Raw genomic sequence first — 14,980 nt, forward strand, 5'->3', positions numbered from 1 at the left:
CTACCGGACCAAAAAAAAAAAAAAAAAACGTTGAAAAAGAAAAAAAAAAAAAGAGTCTCATGGCCTTTCATGTCCAGGCTGGCTTTGAACAGTAATCCTCAGTAATCTCAGCCTCCTGAGTCACTAGTCGTGAACCACTGGTACCCAACTGATAGTAACACTCTTATGAAGCGTATAGAAACAATTCAAAGTACTCAGGAACCTTTCTGGACAATACCTACTCCAATAAAGTGAGGTACCTTTCACCCACAGGTGAAATTCTGCAGTATTAGCATAGTACGAGCTAGCTAATAATTCTGATATTTTTTCCCCCAGCATGCTCTAATCATCCCCAAAATACAAGCAAAACACAAGACAATGGAGTAGAATTGCTTTCCATCTGACAACTTTGAATACATTATAAAAATTACTTATGTTCATTTATTTACATTTAATTCTGAAATAATAATTATCAAAGTTTTATATAGTAAAAAAAATTATAAAAAGTTCTCGCAGACTGTGAATGTGACTTAATGGTAAAGTCCTGGGTTCGGTACCACATAAACAGAAAAAGCCAGAAGTTGTGCTGTGGCTCTAGTGGTACAGTACTAACCTTGGGCAAAAAAAGAAGCTCCGTACCCGGCCCTGAGTTCAAGCCCCAGGACTGGAAAAAAAAAGTTATTGCAAATTCTGCTGTTAACACAATAATGAAATACAAGATATAAATGAGGATGTAGAAAAAGCCAAATTGGCAAGAACAAAGACTTTTAATTTGGGGTCAATGAGGATACTTACCTCCAGAAGAAGAGGTCCTAAAGATTCCTTTTCTATTACTCCTTGACTGCTTGATGAGATATCTGATTTCTGTACATCATCATCAGTTGTTGATTTCTCTGTAATAAAAAAAAAATCACATATTCCTAAACACGCTCATTTCCATAAAGGCCACAAATTTATGTCACTGAAACAGGAAGATTTTTGTTTTTGAAGCAAGTTGTAAAAAACAAAAATTATGAAGTTTATGTAGATAAGTTACAACACATAAAAAAATACAGTATTTAGGAAAAATTAAAATTATCTGATACTGTCTGGCTAAGCAATGTAAAAAAAGAAATGAAGTATACTTTTTTGATCTTGGTAATAGGAAGAAGGCATTACTTCCTGTTTTTTTTCCTCCCTTTTTGTCAGCTGGGAGATGTGGAGAAGTGAGCCAGGGATAAGTTGTTGTTTTTTTCCTGTTTCCTGCATTGTTGGTTTCATTTGAGCTCCTTTTATTTGCTTTGCCAGTTTTCTTTTGTATTATAGGCTACCTAAAAATTCTTAGGGTTTTGTTCACACTGAAGAGTGAGATACAAGATGGACGCCAATGGTTCATGCCTATAACCCTAGCTACTCAGGAGGCTGAGATCTGAGGATCACAGTTCAAAGCCAGACTAGGCAGGAAAGTCTGTGAGCTTTTATCTCCAATAAACCACCAGAAAACCAGAAGTGGTGCTGTGGCTCAAGTGTAGAGCACTAGCCTTGAGCTGAAGAGCTGAGGGACAACACTCAGGCCCAAGTTCAAGCCCCATGACTGACCAAAAAAAAAAAGAGATATAGCTGAGCACCTGTGGCCAGAGGATGATCTAAGGATCATGGTATGACAGTAGATTGAGCAATAAAGTTTGTGAGACTGTTTTTTGTTTTGTTTTGTTTTTGGTTGGTTGTAGGGCTTGAACTCAGGTCCTGGCATTGAGCTTTTTACACTCAAGGCTAGCACTCTACCACTTTGAGCCACAGCTCTACTTCTGGTTTTCTGGTGGTTAACTGGAGATAACTGTTTCACAGACTTTCCTGCCCAGGATGGCTTCAAACCATGATCCTCAGATCTCAGCCTCTACAGTAGCTAGGATTACAGGTATGAACTACCAGTGCACCAGCTCCTGAGACCCTTATCTCCACTAAACTAACAAAATAGCTGGTTATAAAGATGTGGCTGAACTGATAAGAGTGGTATCCTTGAACAAAAAGAAAAGCAAAAACTCAAGGATAATGTCCAGGCCCTAAGTTTAAATCCTAGAACACAAGAAGTGGCACTGTGGCTCAAAGAGGTAAAACACTAGCCTCGAACAGAAGAGATCAAGGATAGTGCCCAGGCCTTGAGTTCAAGCCCCACAACCACCTAAATCCTAGAACACACTCCCCCATCAAAAAAATAATAATAAAGTGAGTTACTAGGTATTAAAGGCCTGGTGTGGTGGTACACACCTGTAATCCAAGCTACTTGGGAGGTGAAGACTGGGAGGATTGCAGTTTGAGGCCAGCCTAGATAGAAAAGTTAGTGAGGCCTGTGTCTGAGCCTGTAAGCTTGGTGTGGTGGTATACAGTGGTGATCCAGCTTTGTAGGCTAAAGTATCACAATCTGATCCCTAGCCTGGGCAAAAATGTTAAGACTTTACCCAAAAAGTAAGTAAAGCAAAAAAGGGCTGCAGACATGGCTCAAGTGGCAGAACACCAACCTAGAAAGCACAAGGCAATGTGTTTAAACACCAAAAACAAATGAAAAAAAAAAGGTACTAAAATGCCCATAAGAAGCCATGTTTTTACTTAAGATCATCTCTGAGTATCTTTCCTCTCAGACTGTCAGCTTCTGTGGAGGAATCCTACTTCTTCATGGCTACGGGCCAGGCAGGGGCCAGACTATGTGTCTGTAGCCTTGGTTTCTCTTGTTTGCTAAGTTGGTTGTCACCAGACTACTTTCTAGCTTCTGAAAGCTTTAAATTATACAACTTACATGGTTTTAAGCATATTCATGTATAGTCTGTTTGCCATTACTTTTAATTGAAAGTTCTTTGAGGTCTACTCCTCCTTTTGGTATTTGTGTTCCTAACTGCCATGGGTAATTTCCTCATGTTAAGAAGTTTTAGTGTAAAACCAGCCACAGTAGAAGTTTCATGTGGCATTTTGTGGGCCAGGTTGTGGAAGAGTTCCTTCTAAGTGCTTTACATATGTTTCTGGTAGGCAGCCCAGGAGTGTAGTGGTGAGGGGTTCCCACTAAATGTAAGTATCAACTTCAAAAATCTTCCTTCAACCTGTGCCAGACTGCAGATGGCCCTACAACTGTGTCTCCTGCCTCAGTCTCTAAGTCACTGGGCTTCCTAACTTCCCCAGACAACTAGCTGTCAAGGTGACTTGGCTACTTTGTTACAAGACTCTCAGCCCAGCACTGGGCTCACACCTGTAATCATAGCTACTCAGGAGGCTGAGATCTGAGGATCGCAGTTCAAAAACAGTCTATGAAGGAAAGCCTGTGAGACTCTTATCTCCAATTAACCACCAGAAAACCAGAAGTGGTGTTGTGGCTCAAAGTGGTAGAGCACTAGCCTTGAGCTGAAGAGCTTGGGGACAGTGCCCAGGCCCAGAGTTCAAGCTCTACAACTGACAAAAAAAAGGAGATGGGGGTAGACTCTCCAATTTGGTAAAGTAAGTACCATCTAAATAAAAAAAATTATGTAATAAAATGATTAATTCAATGCAGCTTCATAACAATAAGAGTAGAATGGCATATTAGGAATCTTTTTTTTTCTTTTTCTTTTTGCTTATATGGTGCTGAGGAATCGAACCCAGGGCCTCAGGCATGCAAGGCAAGCGCTCTACCACTGAGCCAACTTCCCAGCCCCATTAGGAATCTTTTAACAACAGAAACAGCAGACTTCTTACCTTGTTCCATTCTCTTCATTAGCTGTATCTGATCGACTGTTTTCTTCAAAATTTTGCATTTGTCTGGTTTTACACTCAAGCTGTCAATGTCACTGATGTTGGCAGATAGTAATTCAGCTAGCTCTTCTAAATATTTATTTTCTTGTTCCCTGCGTCTCTTTTCAGTGCTATTATACAAAGAAAAATCTAGTTAGTGCATGTGTATATCATGTTGATATTCTTCTCTGACCATTTAATGTTTACCCATTTAGAGAAGTCCTTATTTTTATTGAAAATATAAAACCAAGTTGAGTGTGGTGACTCATATCTGTATACCAGCAACATGGGAGATACCAGTAAGAAGATCCTGGTTTGATGCCAGTTCTAGGCAAAAATACAAGACCACATCTGAAAAAAACTAAAGCAGATCTAGCTAGGGGCATGGCTCTGTGAGGCCCTGAATTCAAACATCAAGGCTGAAAAAATAACCAAACTGCAAACAAAAAAATCCAAAAAATTACAAAAACAAATTTAAAATTCATATCTAAAACAGCACTACAAAATACCAAGACGCAGAAAATAATTATGGCTAAAATATACAAAGTGAAGGGCTAAAATATACCAAGTGGTATATGGCTCAAATGTTAAAGTACTTGCCTAGCAAGTTTACACCAAGGGTTCAATCCCAGAACTGCAAAAATAACCAAAACAAACAAGAACCATAAAAGTAAATGAATGTTATAATGGATGTGTTTGCCTGATGCTTTATATACATTGAGTATTTTCAAATAGGAAGTGATTCATATATACCAAAGAAGCCAACAGTAAATGTACTAGCTGCATTTGGCATTAATGTATGTTAGAAACAACTGCTTTGAATGAAAATTTGAATCGAAATCTGAATTTTCAAAACTTTATTACTAATTAAGTATGGCAGACTGTGCAAGAGCTCAATAGCTGTAATGAGAAATCTGATAAATTCTCCATTCTTGATTAGACTATGATAGTCTTCATCACAAAGAAAAAAACTACTGTACAAAAGTAAAATTTAAAAAAAGAACAATAGGGAAGGGGAAACAAAGGAGGAGCCTACAATGCTTGATAAAAAATGTACTCATTCTCTTGCCCATGTAATTATACAGTATTTTCACAATAAAAAAAGAAATATATAGACTGTCCTACTACAACAGAGAATAAAAAAAAAGAACTCTATAACTGTAAAAAAAAAAAAAGAACAATAATCAGAGCAAAAGTACAGAGAAAAATAGTATACAGTTTTGTCCTAAAAATAGGAAAAATTCTACTTACAAGTTCTTATTAATGTAATAAAATCAAGCTTGAATAATCTTAAAGCAGCATAATAAGAAAAAAAGGATAATAGTTCATATAACTAGCACTTTTTTTTTTCTGGGGAGAGAGTGTATTGGGGCTTGAACTCAGGGCCTTGAGCTCTTGTTTAGTATTTTCCACTAGGGCTGGTGGTCTACTATTTGAGTCATGCCTCACTTTCAGATTTTTGCTGGTTAATTAAGAGTTTCAGATTTATCTAACTGGGCTGGCTTTGAACAAGGACTCTCAGGTATCAGTCTACTGAGTAACCAGTATTAATGATATGAGCCACCAATGGCTCACATCTATAATACATATATGTATAATATGTATGATATATATATTACATATATACATATATACTGAAATGTAGAATAATTATTGTTTATTTTTTTATTCTAGATTTTACATCTGGTTTATTTAACCAAGTTCTTAGGCCATGTGCTTTATATGGCACATTACTTTGAAATTTTTTATTATCACAACATTTAGGATAAAGTGGTCACAAACTGGTCTCTGTTTTATAAGCAGAATTAAAACCCTTTGCTTGCATATAAAAGTGAGAGGAAAAAAAGACGTCAGAAGAAGGAAAGATCAGTTGTTAAAAAGCTTGCAAATGAAGACCAGATGCAACAGTGTGTAATCTTACCTACTGGGTATATTGGGAGGATACAGGTTTGAGGACAACCTGTATCCCCACCCCACCAAAAAAAAAAGACAAAAAAAGAAAAGAAAAAAAGAACAGTGAGACCCTGATTTCAATCAATAAGCCAGATACAGGGTGCACACTTAAAATCCAAGCCACCAACCATTACTGTCTTGGGCCAGACCTTGAAATGTGAGACCCTATCCAAAAACATAAAAAGCAAAAAAGTGCCAGAGGTGTGGCTCAAGTTGTAGACTGCCAGCCGTAAACAAAAATGTTAAAGGAGAATATGAGGCCCTGAGTTCAAGTCCCAGTGCCAGCACAAAAAACAGGGCTGGGTATGTAGGCATGTACCTGTCATCAGCTATGAGGTAAGTATAAATATGAGAATCATGACCCAAGACTGTGTGGCCTGTTCAAAAAGAACTAAAGCAGGGCTGGGAAGGTGGCTCAGTGGTAGAGCGCTTGCCTTGCATGCTCGAGGCCCTGGGTTCGATTCCTCAGCACCACATAAGCAAACAGAAAAAAGCCGGAAGTGGCGCTGTGGCTCAAGTAGTAGAGCGCTAGCCTTGAGCTGAAGAGCTGAAGGACAGCGCCCAGGCCCAGAGTTCAGGCCCCACCACCGGACCCAAAAAAAAAAGAACTAAAGCAAAATGGTTGAGGATGTGACTCAAGTGATAGAACACCTGTCTAGCAAATCCAAGGCTCTGAGTTCAAATACCATCAAAACATACCACAATCATATATTCTGTCTTTATCTTTCACATTTGGGGAATTATTCTCATTTTATTTAGTTAAAATTATACCTTACAACTTTCACAGCAAGAACTTATTAGCAAGATATTATGACAAATTTCACACCAAGGCACTGAAAGCGAGCCATGACTCAAATGAGGAACATACATTTTGATATGTTAAAGGTTTTAGCTTTGCAACCTGATATGTTGAGGACATGTGATTTTACCTTTCAGAACCCAACCACTACAAGATTTATTAAGTATATAGAGCATGATCTGTTTAAATCTAAGGATATAAATTTCAACCTAAGTATTTGTATTTACGTTGTGAAAACTCCTAAGTATGTTTTTAGAGAAAGGGTCTCAGTATTTAACTCAGGCTAGTCTAGAACTCTTGATCTCCTTGTTTCTTCTGAGTGTAGAGATTACAGGTATGTGCTGAAACACCTACAATCCATATATGTTTTTGCTCTGTTTTATTTAATATGAAAATGCTTTTTATTAAAAACTCTGTAGAGTTAAAGAAAAGCACCACACTGAAGACAGAAGTTGGAACAAGAAGCCATATATAATAAATGATAAGGTCATCTACAAAGTGACTAGAGTTTGAGACTAAGTGGGGAAAACCCCCCACAAAATAAAGCAGCCACTCTAGGCACTGATGGCTCATGCCTGTAATCCTAGCTACTTAGGAATCTACTTAGGATCTAGAGGATTGTGGTTTATAGCCAGCTTGGGTAAAAAAGTCCATGAGACCCCATCATTCCAAAATAACCAGCAAAAGAGTGGGGCTAAAGGCATGGCTCAATTGGTAAAGAGCCAGTCAAGGAAGCAAACTAAATAAGTAAAGTTCAAATACCAGTACTGAATCCCTTCCATGAAAAACAACAACAAATAACAGCAGCCAATATTTACATAGAGACAATAGCAAAAGACATGCTCAAACAAAACCAAAATTGAAAGAAAAAAATGGGAATGACAAAAAATATCTACCATAATTGAAAGAAGGCTTTATTTACTAAGTCTTTTGTCAGTTGTAGGGCTTGAACTCAGGACCTGAGTGCTGTCCCTGAGTTTTACTGCTCAAGACTAGCAGTGGTTTACCACTTTGAGCCAAAATGCCATTTCTGGTTTTCTAGTGGTTAATTGGAGATAAGAGTCCCACAGACTTTCCTGCTTAGGTTGGCTTCCATCCTCAGATCTCAGTCTCCTGAGTAGCTAGGATTACAGTTGTGAGCCACTGGTGCCCAACTTACTAAATCTTTTTTATTACCATCTATGGCAGATATGCCATTCAACCCTAGAAAATTCAACAGCAACTTGACCTCTAGATGCTTCTCTTCAATTTTGTGACCTGTAAAATTGGGATAATGACATTAATTACCTCCTACGCTTTTGTGAGGATTAAAAAAAGATGATACACATAAAATGCTTTTCAGAGTTCCTGGCATATATACTGGTTCAATAAATGATACCTGTTATTACTTTAAAAACGTTTTCAACCAATGGGTTTAAAAATTGATTTTTTTCAGTACTATGGTTTGAAATCAAGGCCTGTCCTTGCTAGACAGGTACTCTACCACTTAAGCCACATGCCCAACCCTTTTTTCCCCAAATTGGGTTCTCATACTTGGACCATCCTTTATTAATATTTCTTGAACAGCTAGGATAACAGGCACAAACCAGCATGTCCAGCTTTACTTATTTATTTATTTATTTGTCCGTTCTGGGCTTGAACTCAGGCCTGGGTGTTATCCCTGAGCCTCTTATGCTCAAGGCTAGAATTCTACCACTTGAGCCACAGTGCCACTTCTGGAATTTTCTAAGTAATTTATTGGTGATAAAGAGTCTCATGTACTTTTCTACCTGGGCTGGCTTCAAACATGATCATCAGATCTCAGCCTTCTGAGTAGCTAAGATTACAGGCGTGAGCCACTGGCACCTTGGCAATGCCCAGCTTTTAATGGGTGAGTAAGGTCTCAAAAACTTTTCTGTTTAGGCTGACTTAAACCATAATCCTATAAGTTCCTATAAAGCCTTTTACTTTTTCTCTCATAGGAAAGAAGCATCTAACCAATGGAAGAGTTTTTACAGCTTCACTCTCTAGTATAATGACTATCAACTGAGGGTGATTTTCTCCTGTCCCTGGGGGAACATCTAGCAATAATGGCAAACATTTTTGGTTATTACAACTAGGATGCTACTGGCTTTTAGTGGAGAAGAAGGAATACTTATATTTAGAAATGTTATAAATATCCTATAATAAATAACAAAGGATTTTCTGGCTCAATATATCAATAGTGTTGAGCAAGAAAACTTGGTCTCACTCCTAGACAGTGAATCCCTATTCCTCTCAGGTGAGAAGCTGCACTTTTCACCTGGTTGAAGTTCCTTCTCTAGGAATCTGGTTTCTTACAGTCTCTTTACCAATAACTTTCTTTTTATCCTATTTAATATGTTCATATATTCTAATATATAAAATATCTAACTCCAAAATCATCATTTAAAAAATTCCTGACATAGCAGGGTGTTGGTGGTTCACACCTATAATCTGAGCTACTCAGGGAGCAGTGATCTGAGGATCAAGGTTCAAAGCCAGCCCAGGCAGGAAAGTCCAGGAGACTCTTATCTCCAATAAACTACTCTGAAAAAGCTGGAAGTGGCACTGTGGCTCAAGTGGTAGAGAGCTAGCCCTGAGCACTGATATAACAATATATTTATTAATACTTAAGATAATATTTAAATATGTTAATGCATTGATTAATTCATTTGACAAATATTCACTTTGTTCCTATTATAGTGTAGATAAGCCATGCATTATGCTATGCACTTTACCAAATAACAGCTTATAATATAGTTGAGAGGAGAAGAATTCATGAAATAATCACATAAACTAATAACAATCTATATTTATGGATCAGAGACATAAAAATATCTGTAGGACAGAAACATGAATGAGGGAGATTTGATCTAATAGTTGTGGAAGAGAAGGTTCCATTTAAAGAAGTATGATTAAGCTGGTTTCTAGAAAATACTTAAGTGTTGATTATAGGAAATCAAGAGGAAGCAAGCTGGAGGAGGGAGGAATATGCAGAGCCCTTGGGGGAAGAATGAGATATTGGTGAGTACGTGGGACCTTAAGAAAGGCCACCATGAGCTGGAAAGGTGGCTCAGTGGTAGAGTGCTTGCCCTGCATGCATGAGGTCTGGGCTCAATTCCTCAGCATCACATAAGCAGAAAAAGCCTGAGGTGGTGCTGTGGCTTAAGTGGTAGGGTGCTACCTTTGAGCTAAAGAGCTGAGGGACAGCGTCCAGGCCCCATGACCAGCAAAAAAAAAAAAAGAAAGAAAGGCCACGAAACTGGGAGAAGAGGAAACAAAAGCTCCAAAGTGGCAGCAACAAGCTCTGCCAGAAATAGACTCAGAATAGTGTTCCTACCTTGACGCCAGTGTGTCACATGGCGATCCTTTTCTCTTATGTGAGTCTGGGTTTACAGGGTCGGATGAACTGTCCCCGAGGCCGCTCATGATGAAAAACTTCACACCTAAAAAGGAAGGATAAGAGTAAGAAAGCTACCTTGTGACCCTTGCAGCCAAACAAAGGGAGGGGAAGTCCCTCATGTTTCTAAACATAGCCAAAATTTCTAAACAATGAATTCTTGATTACAAGCATCATAAATGCATTAGCATCTATATAAAACCACAAGGGTCATCATCTACTCATTGTTCCAATACTTTTCTAAGTTCATAAAATGAAATTATTAGTCCCCTATGATATTGTTGTGATCAGTTAGGATGAAAATAAATAGGCTAATGTGGGGGAATTATGAATGGAGTGACATTGATCAAGATGCATTGTTCTCATGAACTCATGCTGAATTAATTTAAACCCCTTTGTACAACTACTTAAAGATAATTTATAATTTTTTTAAAAAAGAATAGACTAAGTATGAACACAAAAGCTAAATTCAGGTAATTTTTAAAATTTACTATTCAGACATTTCTTTACAGAAAGATTTTAAATATGGAATTTTACAGAGAGAAAAATAAACAATACATATATACAATTAAAGTTAAAATGATAAACTAGATTTTGATTCTGAATTATACTTTCTACTTTGAATTCCATACTACATAACCTTGTGTTTATGTAATCAAGAGACAAAGATCAAATGTTTGGTCTATGTTAGGACCTTGGTATAGATGCCAGAGAACACAACGTCATTCCCAGCATGCAAGCCAGGTCTTTCACTCGTGGTGCCAGTTAGTGACTGCACTTAAAGATCCCTTCTGATCTGTCCCTTATCAACCACATACAATTCATAACCCTGCTTAGTCTTAAACACATCATTACTTTTGGAACTTAAATACTCCCAGAACAATACATTCTACACTTTCCTTTTACTCCATTCTCCCTCACCAAAGGAGAGGAAATTCTGGTTAAATGCAAAACTTCAGGCTTTCCTCTAAACTCCAAGTTTTAAACAATTACAGCAGTGGAGTGCTTATTATAAAAAATGCTGAGATTAGCTTCTCTCATATGCATTCACTAATGTATCTGAGTAAATCCTTTTTGTAGCCTAAAACTCACTTCTTGCTCTCTTCTGAGACAAAAGATTGTCATATACTCTCAGTGTGCAAATAATTCCAAAAACTTTAATCATAAACTCATGATTATTTTACTCAACTGACAAGGCACATTTCCAATATCTCCATTTTAGAAGTATAATTTGTGAAGATATCCAACAGTGAGGATGACAATCTTGCAATTTTTTAAAATTATTTTTTCTCCTTCACTTTTTCTTTCTAACTAGTAAGTACTCATGTTTGATAACGCTTCCTTAAGAAGAACTGTCTCCTTCTTCAGTTTCAGATACAGTTATGATCCAAGGCTGGAACTAAACATCTCATTCTAGATTAATGTTTCTCAATTCGAGTCATTTTCACTTCTACTCTTATTCCAATGTCTTTTTTCATTTTTTTGGCCAGTCCTGGGGCTTTTACTCTGAACCTGGGTGCTGTCCCTGAGCTTTTGTGCTCAAGACTAGAGCTCTACCACTTAAGCCACAGTGCCACTTCCAGCTTTTTGTGGTTAAATGGAGATAAGAGTCCCATGGACTTTCCTATCTGGGCTGGCTTTGAACCTCAAACCTCAGATCTCAATGTCCTAAATAGTTAGGATTACAAGTGTGAGCCACTAGTGCTCAACTCATTGTCATTTTCTAGATATCATTTTCTTGATGAAAATCAAATGAATCCCCCTACTAAAGCATGGCAGATAAAATTACTGCATTAGGGACAGAAAGATTTGTTCAAGTCCAGGTTTAATACAATCTGCCTGCCCTTGGGCAGATGGGAATGGTGGCTCATGCTTATAATACTCAGGAAGAAGAGATGGATAACATTGAGCTTTGAGATAATCCTGAGGAACAAGCTCATAAGGTCAACATCTCAACCAATAGCCCAGTGTTGTAGTGTGCATTGGCCATCTCAGCTATGTGGAAAGTATAAATAAGAAGATGGCAGTGCAGGCCAGCCCAGGCAAAAAAATGAGACCCCATTATCAAAACCTACCAGGGCAAAAAGGGCTGAAGGTGTGGTTGTGTGGTTTAGGAAGTAGAACTAACAAGAGCAAGGTCCTATCTTCAAGCCTCAGTAAAACCAAATATTTATCTTCTCATGTATTTTTTTTTGTCTGTTGGTGCTTTGAGTCTTTCTAGCATCTTGTCACATTCTGAATACAAGCAAACACCAGGATTTGTCCTATTTTACTTCCTAAAGCCCCAATTCCATATATACTCCTTTATCATGTTGATAAATTAAGATTTTCATCTCTTACTGGGTTATTAAAATAGTTTCCCAAATAGACTCCCTATTTTCATTCTTGTCTTCCTTAAACATATTCACTGCACAGCCACTAGAATAGGCTATGGAAGGTATGTCTGATCATCTCAATCTCTTGTTTAAAAGCCTTTACTAAATCCTAATTACATATAGGATATCAATGTCCAATGTCCTTCACAGGTGTGAGCTATCAAGGCCCAGCTCTGTGTGTGTGTGTGTGTGTGTGTGTGTGTGTGTGTGTGTGTGTGTGCGTGTGTGTGTGTGTGAGAGAGAGAGAGAGAGAGAGAGAGAGAGAGAGAGAGAGAATGTGTGTGTGTGTCCTGGGGCTTGAACTTAGGGTCTGCATACAATCTTTGAGCATGTCTGTGCTCAAGGCTAGCACCCTACCACTTGAGCCACAGCGCCACTTCTGGCTTTTTCTGTTCATGTGGTACAGAGGAATCGAACCCCCAGCGCTTCATGCATTCCAGGGAAGCACTTGACTACTAAGCCACATTCCCAGCTCTGGGTGTATATTTTTATAACAATGTGATATGTTATATTTCCTTTGTCTCCTCTTCTAGACTGAACTCAATACCTAATACCTAATAATTTAATGCTTAAGAGATTTAGTAGCTAAATAAATGACAACTGATTTGCTTATCGCACTAGTACACTTAAGATTTTTTTAAAGGTTAATTAAGGTTTTTATGGTAATTAAGGTTTTTATGGTAATCTATTTTCTAGAACTTTTTTTAAATATAAATTTTCATTCCAGAACTTTTCATAAAGCTATGAAATTCATCCCTATACTTAGGAAACATAAACTTTCATAAAATCTCTCTTCCCATTTGTTTCAACAAAAATAAGACAAAGTTAAAAAAAAAGATATACCTATCTGTCTTGGTCTAGAAATTGGGAGATATATCTTCTAATTTTGAAAGGGTAAATGCCTGCTTTTATTTCTTTTTTCTTTTGTTTTTTGTTTTTTTTTTTGCCAGTCCTGGGGCTTGAACTCTGGGCCAGAGCACTGTCCCTGGGCTCCATTTGCTCAAGGCTAGCACTCTACCACTTGAGCCACAGCATCACTTCTGGCTTTTTCTATGATTAATGGAGATGAGAGTCTAATGAGGTTTCCTGCCTGGGCTGGCATACTTGATCCACAGATATCAGCCTCCTGAGTAGCTAGGATTACAGGCATGAGCCACCAGCATCTGGCAAGATCTACTATTTTAGAGAAACAACTTTCGACAGTTGACACTACTGCAGACACAAAGCCAACATTCTCACAGATTGGATACTTTTGAGTAACAACTCTGGGTCAAAACTGCCATATTTTTCTAACCTAGCTGTAGTTTTATTTCTCCTAAATTAATATAAAATTCTGGGGTTGAAAAGACAACAGATAACCAACCACCATCATACAAACTGATCTACCAAAATAGGAGCCAAACAGTCAAAGACCCATGGTAAAAGTAACCAACTGTTGGCTGATGATATGATCATAGTATTAACTGCTTTCTATTTCCAAACACAATAAACAGTGCAATGAGAAACCTCCAAGAGACAAACTATTAGAGCTGTTGTGTTTATGTGAAATGGCTTTGTATTCAGCAGGTCAGTATTTAAGAAGGGATCATTAACAACAGAAATGTTGGCTTCAGGAAACCAATTTGCATATCACCTTTTCAAAAGAGGTGCAGTTTCTAAGTAAAAGTATCCCATTGACTTAAAGTGTTGCTCAATATCCAATCTCAAGCAATCCCTAGAGAGTAGTTTTAGGAACTGGAAACCACATCTATTTCTGTTCAAATGTACCATACTAAACCAAACAGGTGGAGGCTGAAGAAATAGGACAGTACTTTTAAATTCAAACGAATTAAAATTTTCTACATAGGAAATCTGTCATTCATCTCTCAGACTTAGTGGAGAACTGCATAATTTGAAAAATCAGTCCAATTAAACAACTTTAATAATACATTTAAAATGTCTCACTATTTAGTCAACACAAGGTTTGGAACTCTGATTCTATGGCCTCTACCTTTTGTATGCTAGAATTACAGGCATTTTTAATAAGCTAGCATAAAGCCCAAATCATCTATTTGATTAATTTCTACCAGCAAAAACCTTGATACCAACTGAAAAATCAAAACCGACTGAAAAATCAAAACAAACAAACAAAAACACAAAAAAGAAAACCTCTCCCAAAGCATTTCATGTGAATATCTGGCAAACAGCACCAGCATCTCTTTGATGCTGATATTAATTTATATAGCTATATCTCTTTCAATGTAATGGCCAACTGACTAAATCCTACTGAAGTGACACTGGAATGTCAATTTTGAGAGTTTTCAGAACAACCGTGGAAAAAAAATAGATCAATTATAAAATGCTTAACTTTTAAATTGGAGAGTATACCATTTCAGCTGTATGCTGGTAGCTCCTGCCAATAATCCTACGTACTCAGGAGGTGGAGATCTGTAGATAGAGGTTTGAAGCCAGCCCAGGCAGACAAAACCTTGAGATTTGTATTTCCAATTAACCAGCAAAAAGCCAGAAGAGAGATATGTCTCAAGTAGTAGAGCTCCTACCATTAGCAAAAAAGCTAGGCACAGTATTCAGGCCAAGTTCAAGCCCCAGTACCAACACATGCGGACACCAACACGCGCGCGCACACGCGCGCGCGTACACACACACACACACGAATTTGAGATGAGAGGATCTCAGAATATAGCTAAGGGTGACCTTGAACTCACTAGACAAGTCTAGATCCTCCCAACTCATCCTCCC

At 37.7% G+C, this 14,980-nt stretch overlaps 1 protein-coding gene across 1 annotated transcript in view; it reads right to left on the reverse strand.

Annotated features, from left to right (window-relative positions):
• The window catches only part of Ncoa1 (nuclear receptor coactivator 1), a 155,777-nt gene that overhangs the window by 75,754 nt on the left and 65,043 nt on the right, over positions 1–14,980 (reverse strand). Inside the window, 3 exon segments of the mRNA XM_013013652.1 lie at positions 775–872; positions 3,679–3,845; positions 9,807–9,912. Of these exon segments, the coding sequence (XP_012869106.1) occupies positions 775–872; positions 3,679–3,845; positions 9,807–9,895 (354 nt within the window). The 5' untranslated portion in view covers positions 9,896–9,912.

The sequence above is a fragment of the Dipodomys ordii genome, unplaced genomic scaffold, assembly GCF_000151885.1.
Source record: "Dipodomys ordii isolate 6190 unplaced genomic scaffold, Dord_2.0 Scaffold20, whole genome shotgun sequence".
Taxonomy (NCBI): domain Eukaryota; kingdom Metazoa; phylum Chordata; class Mammalia; order Rodentia; family Heteromyidae; genus Dipodomys; species Dipodomys ordii.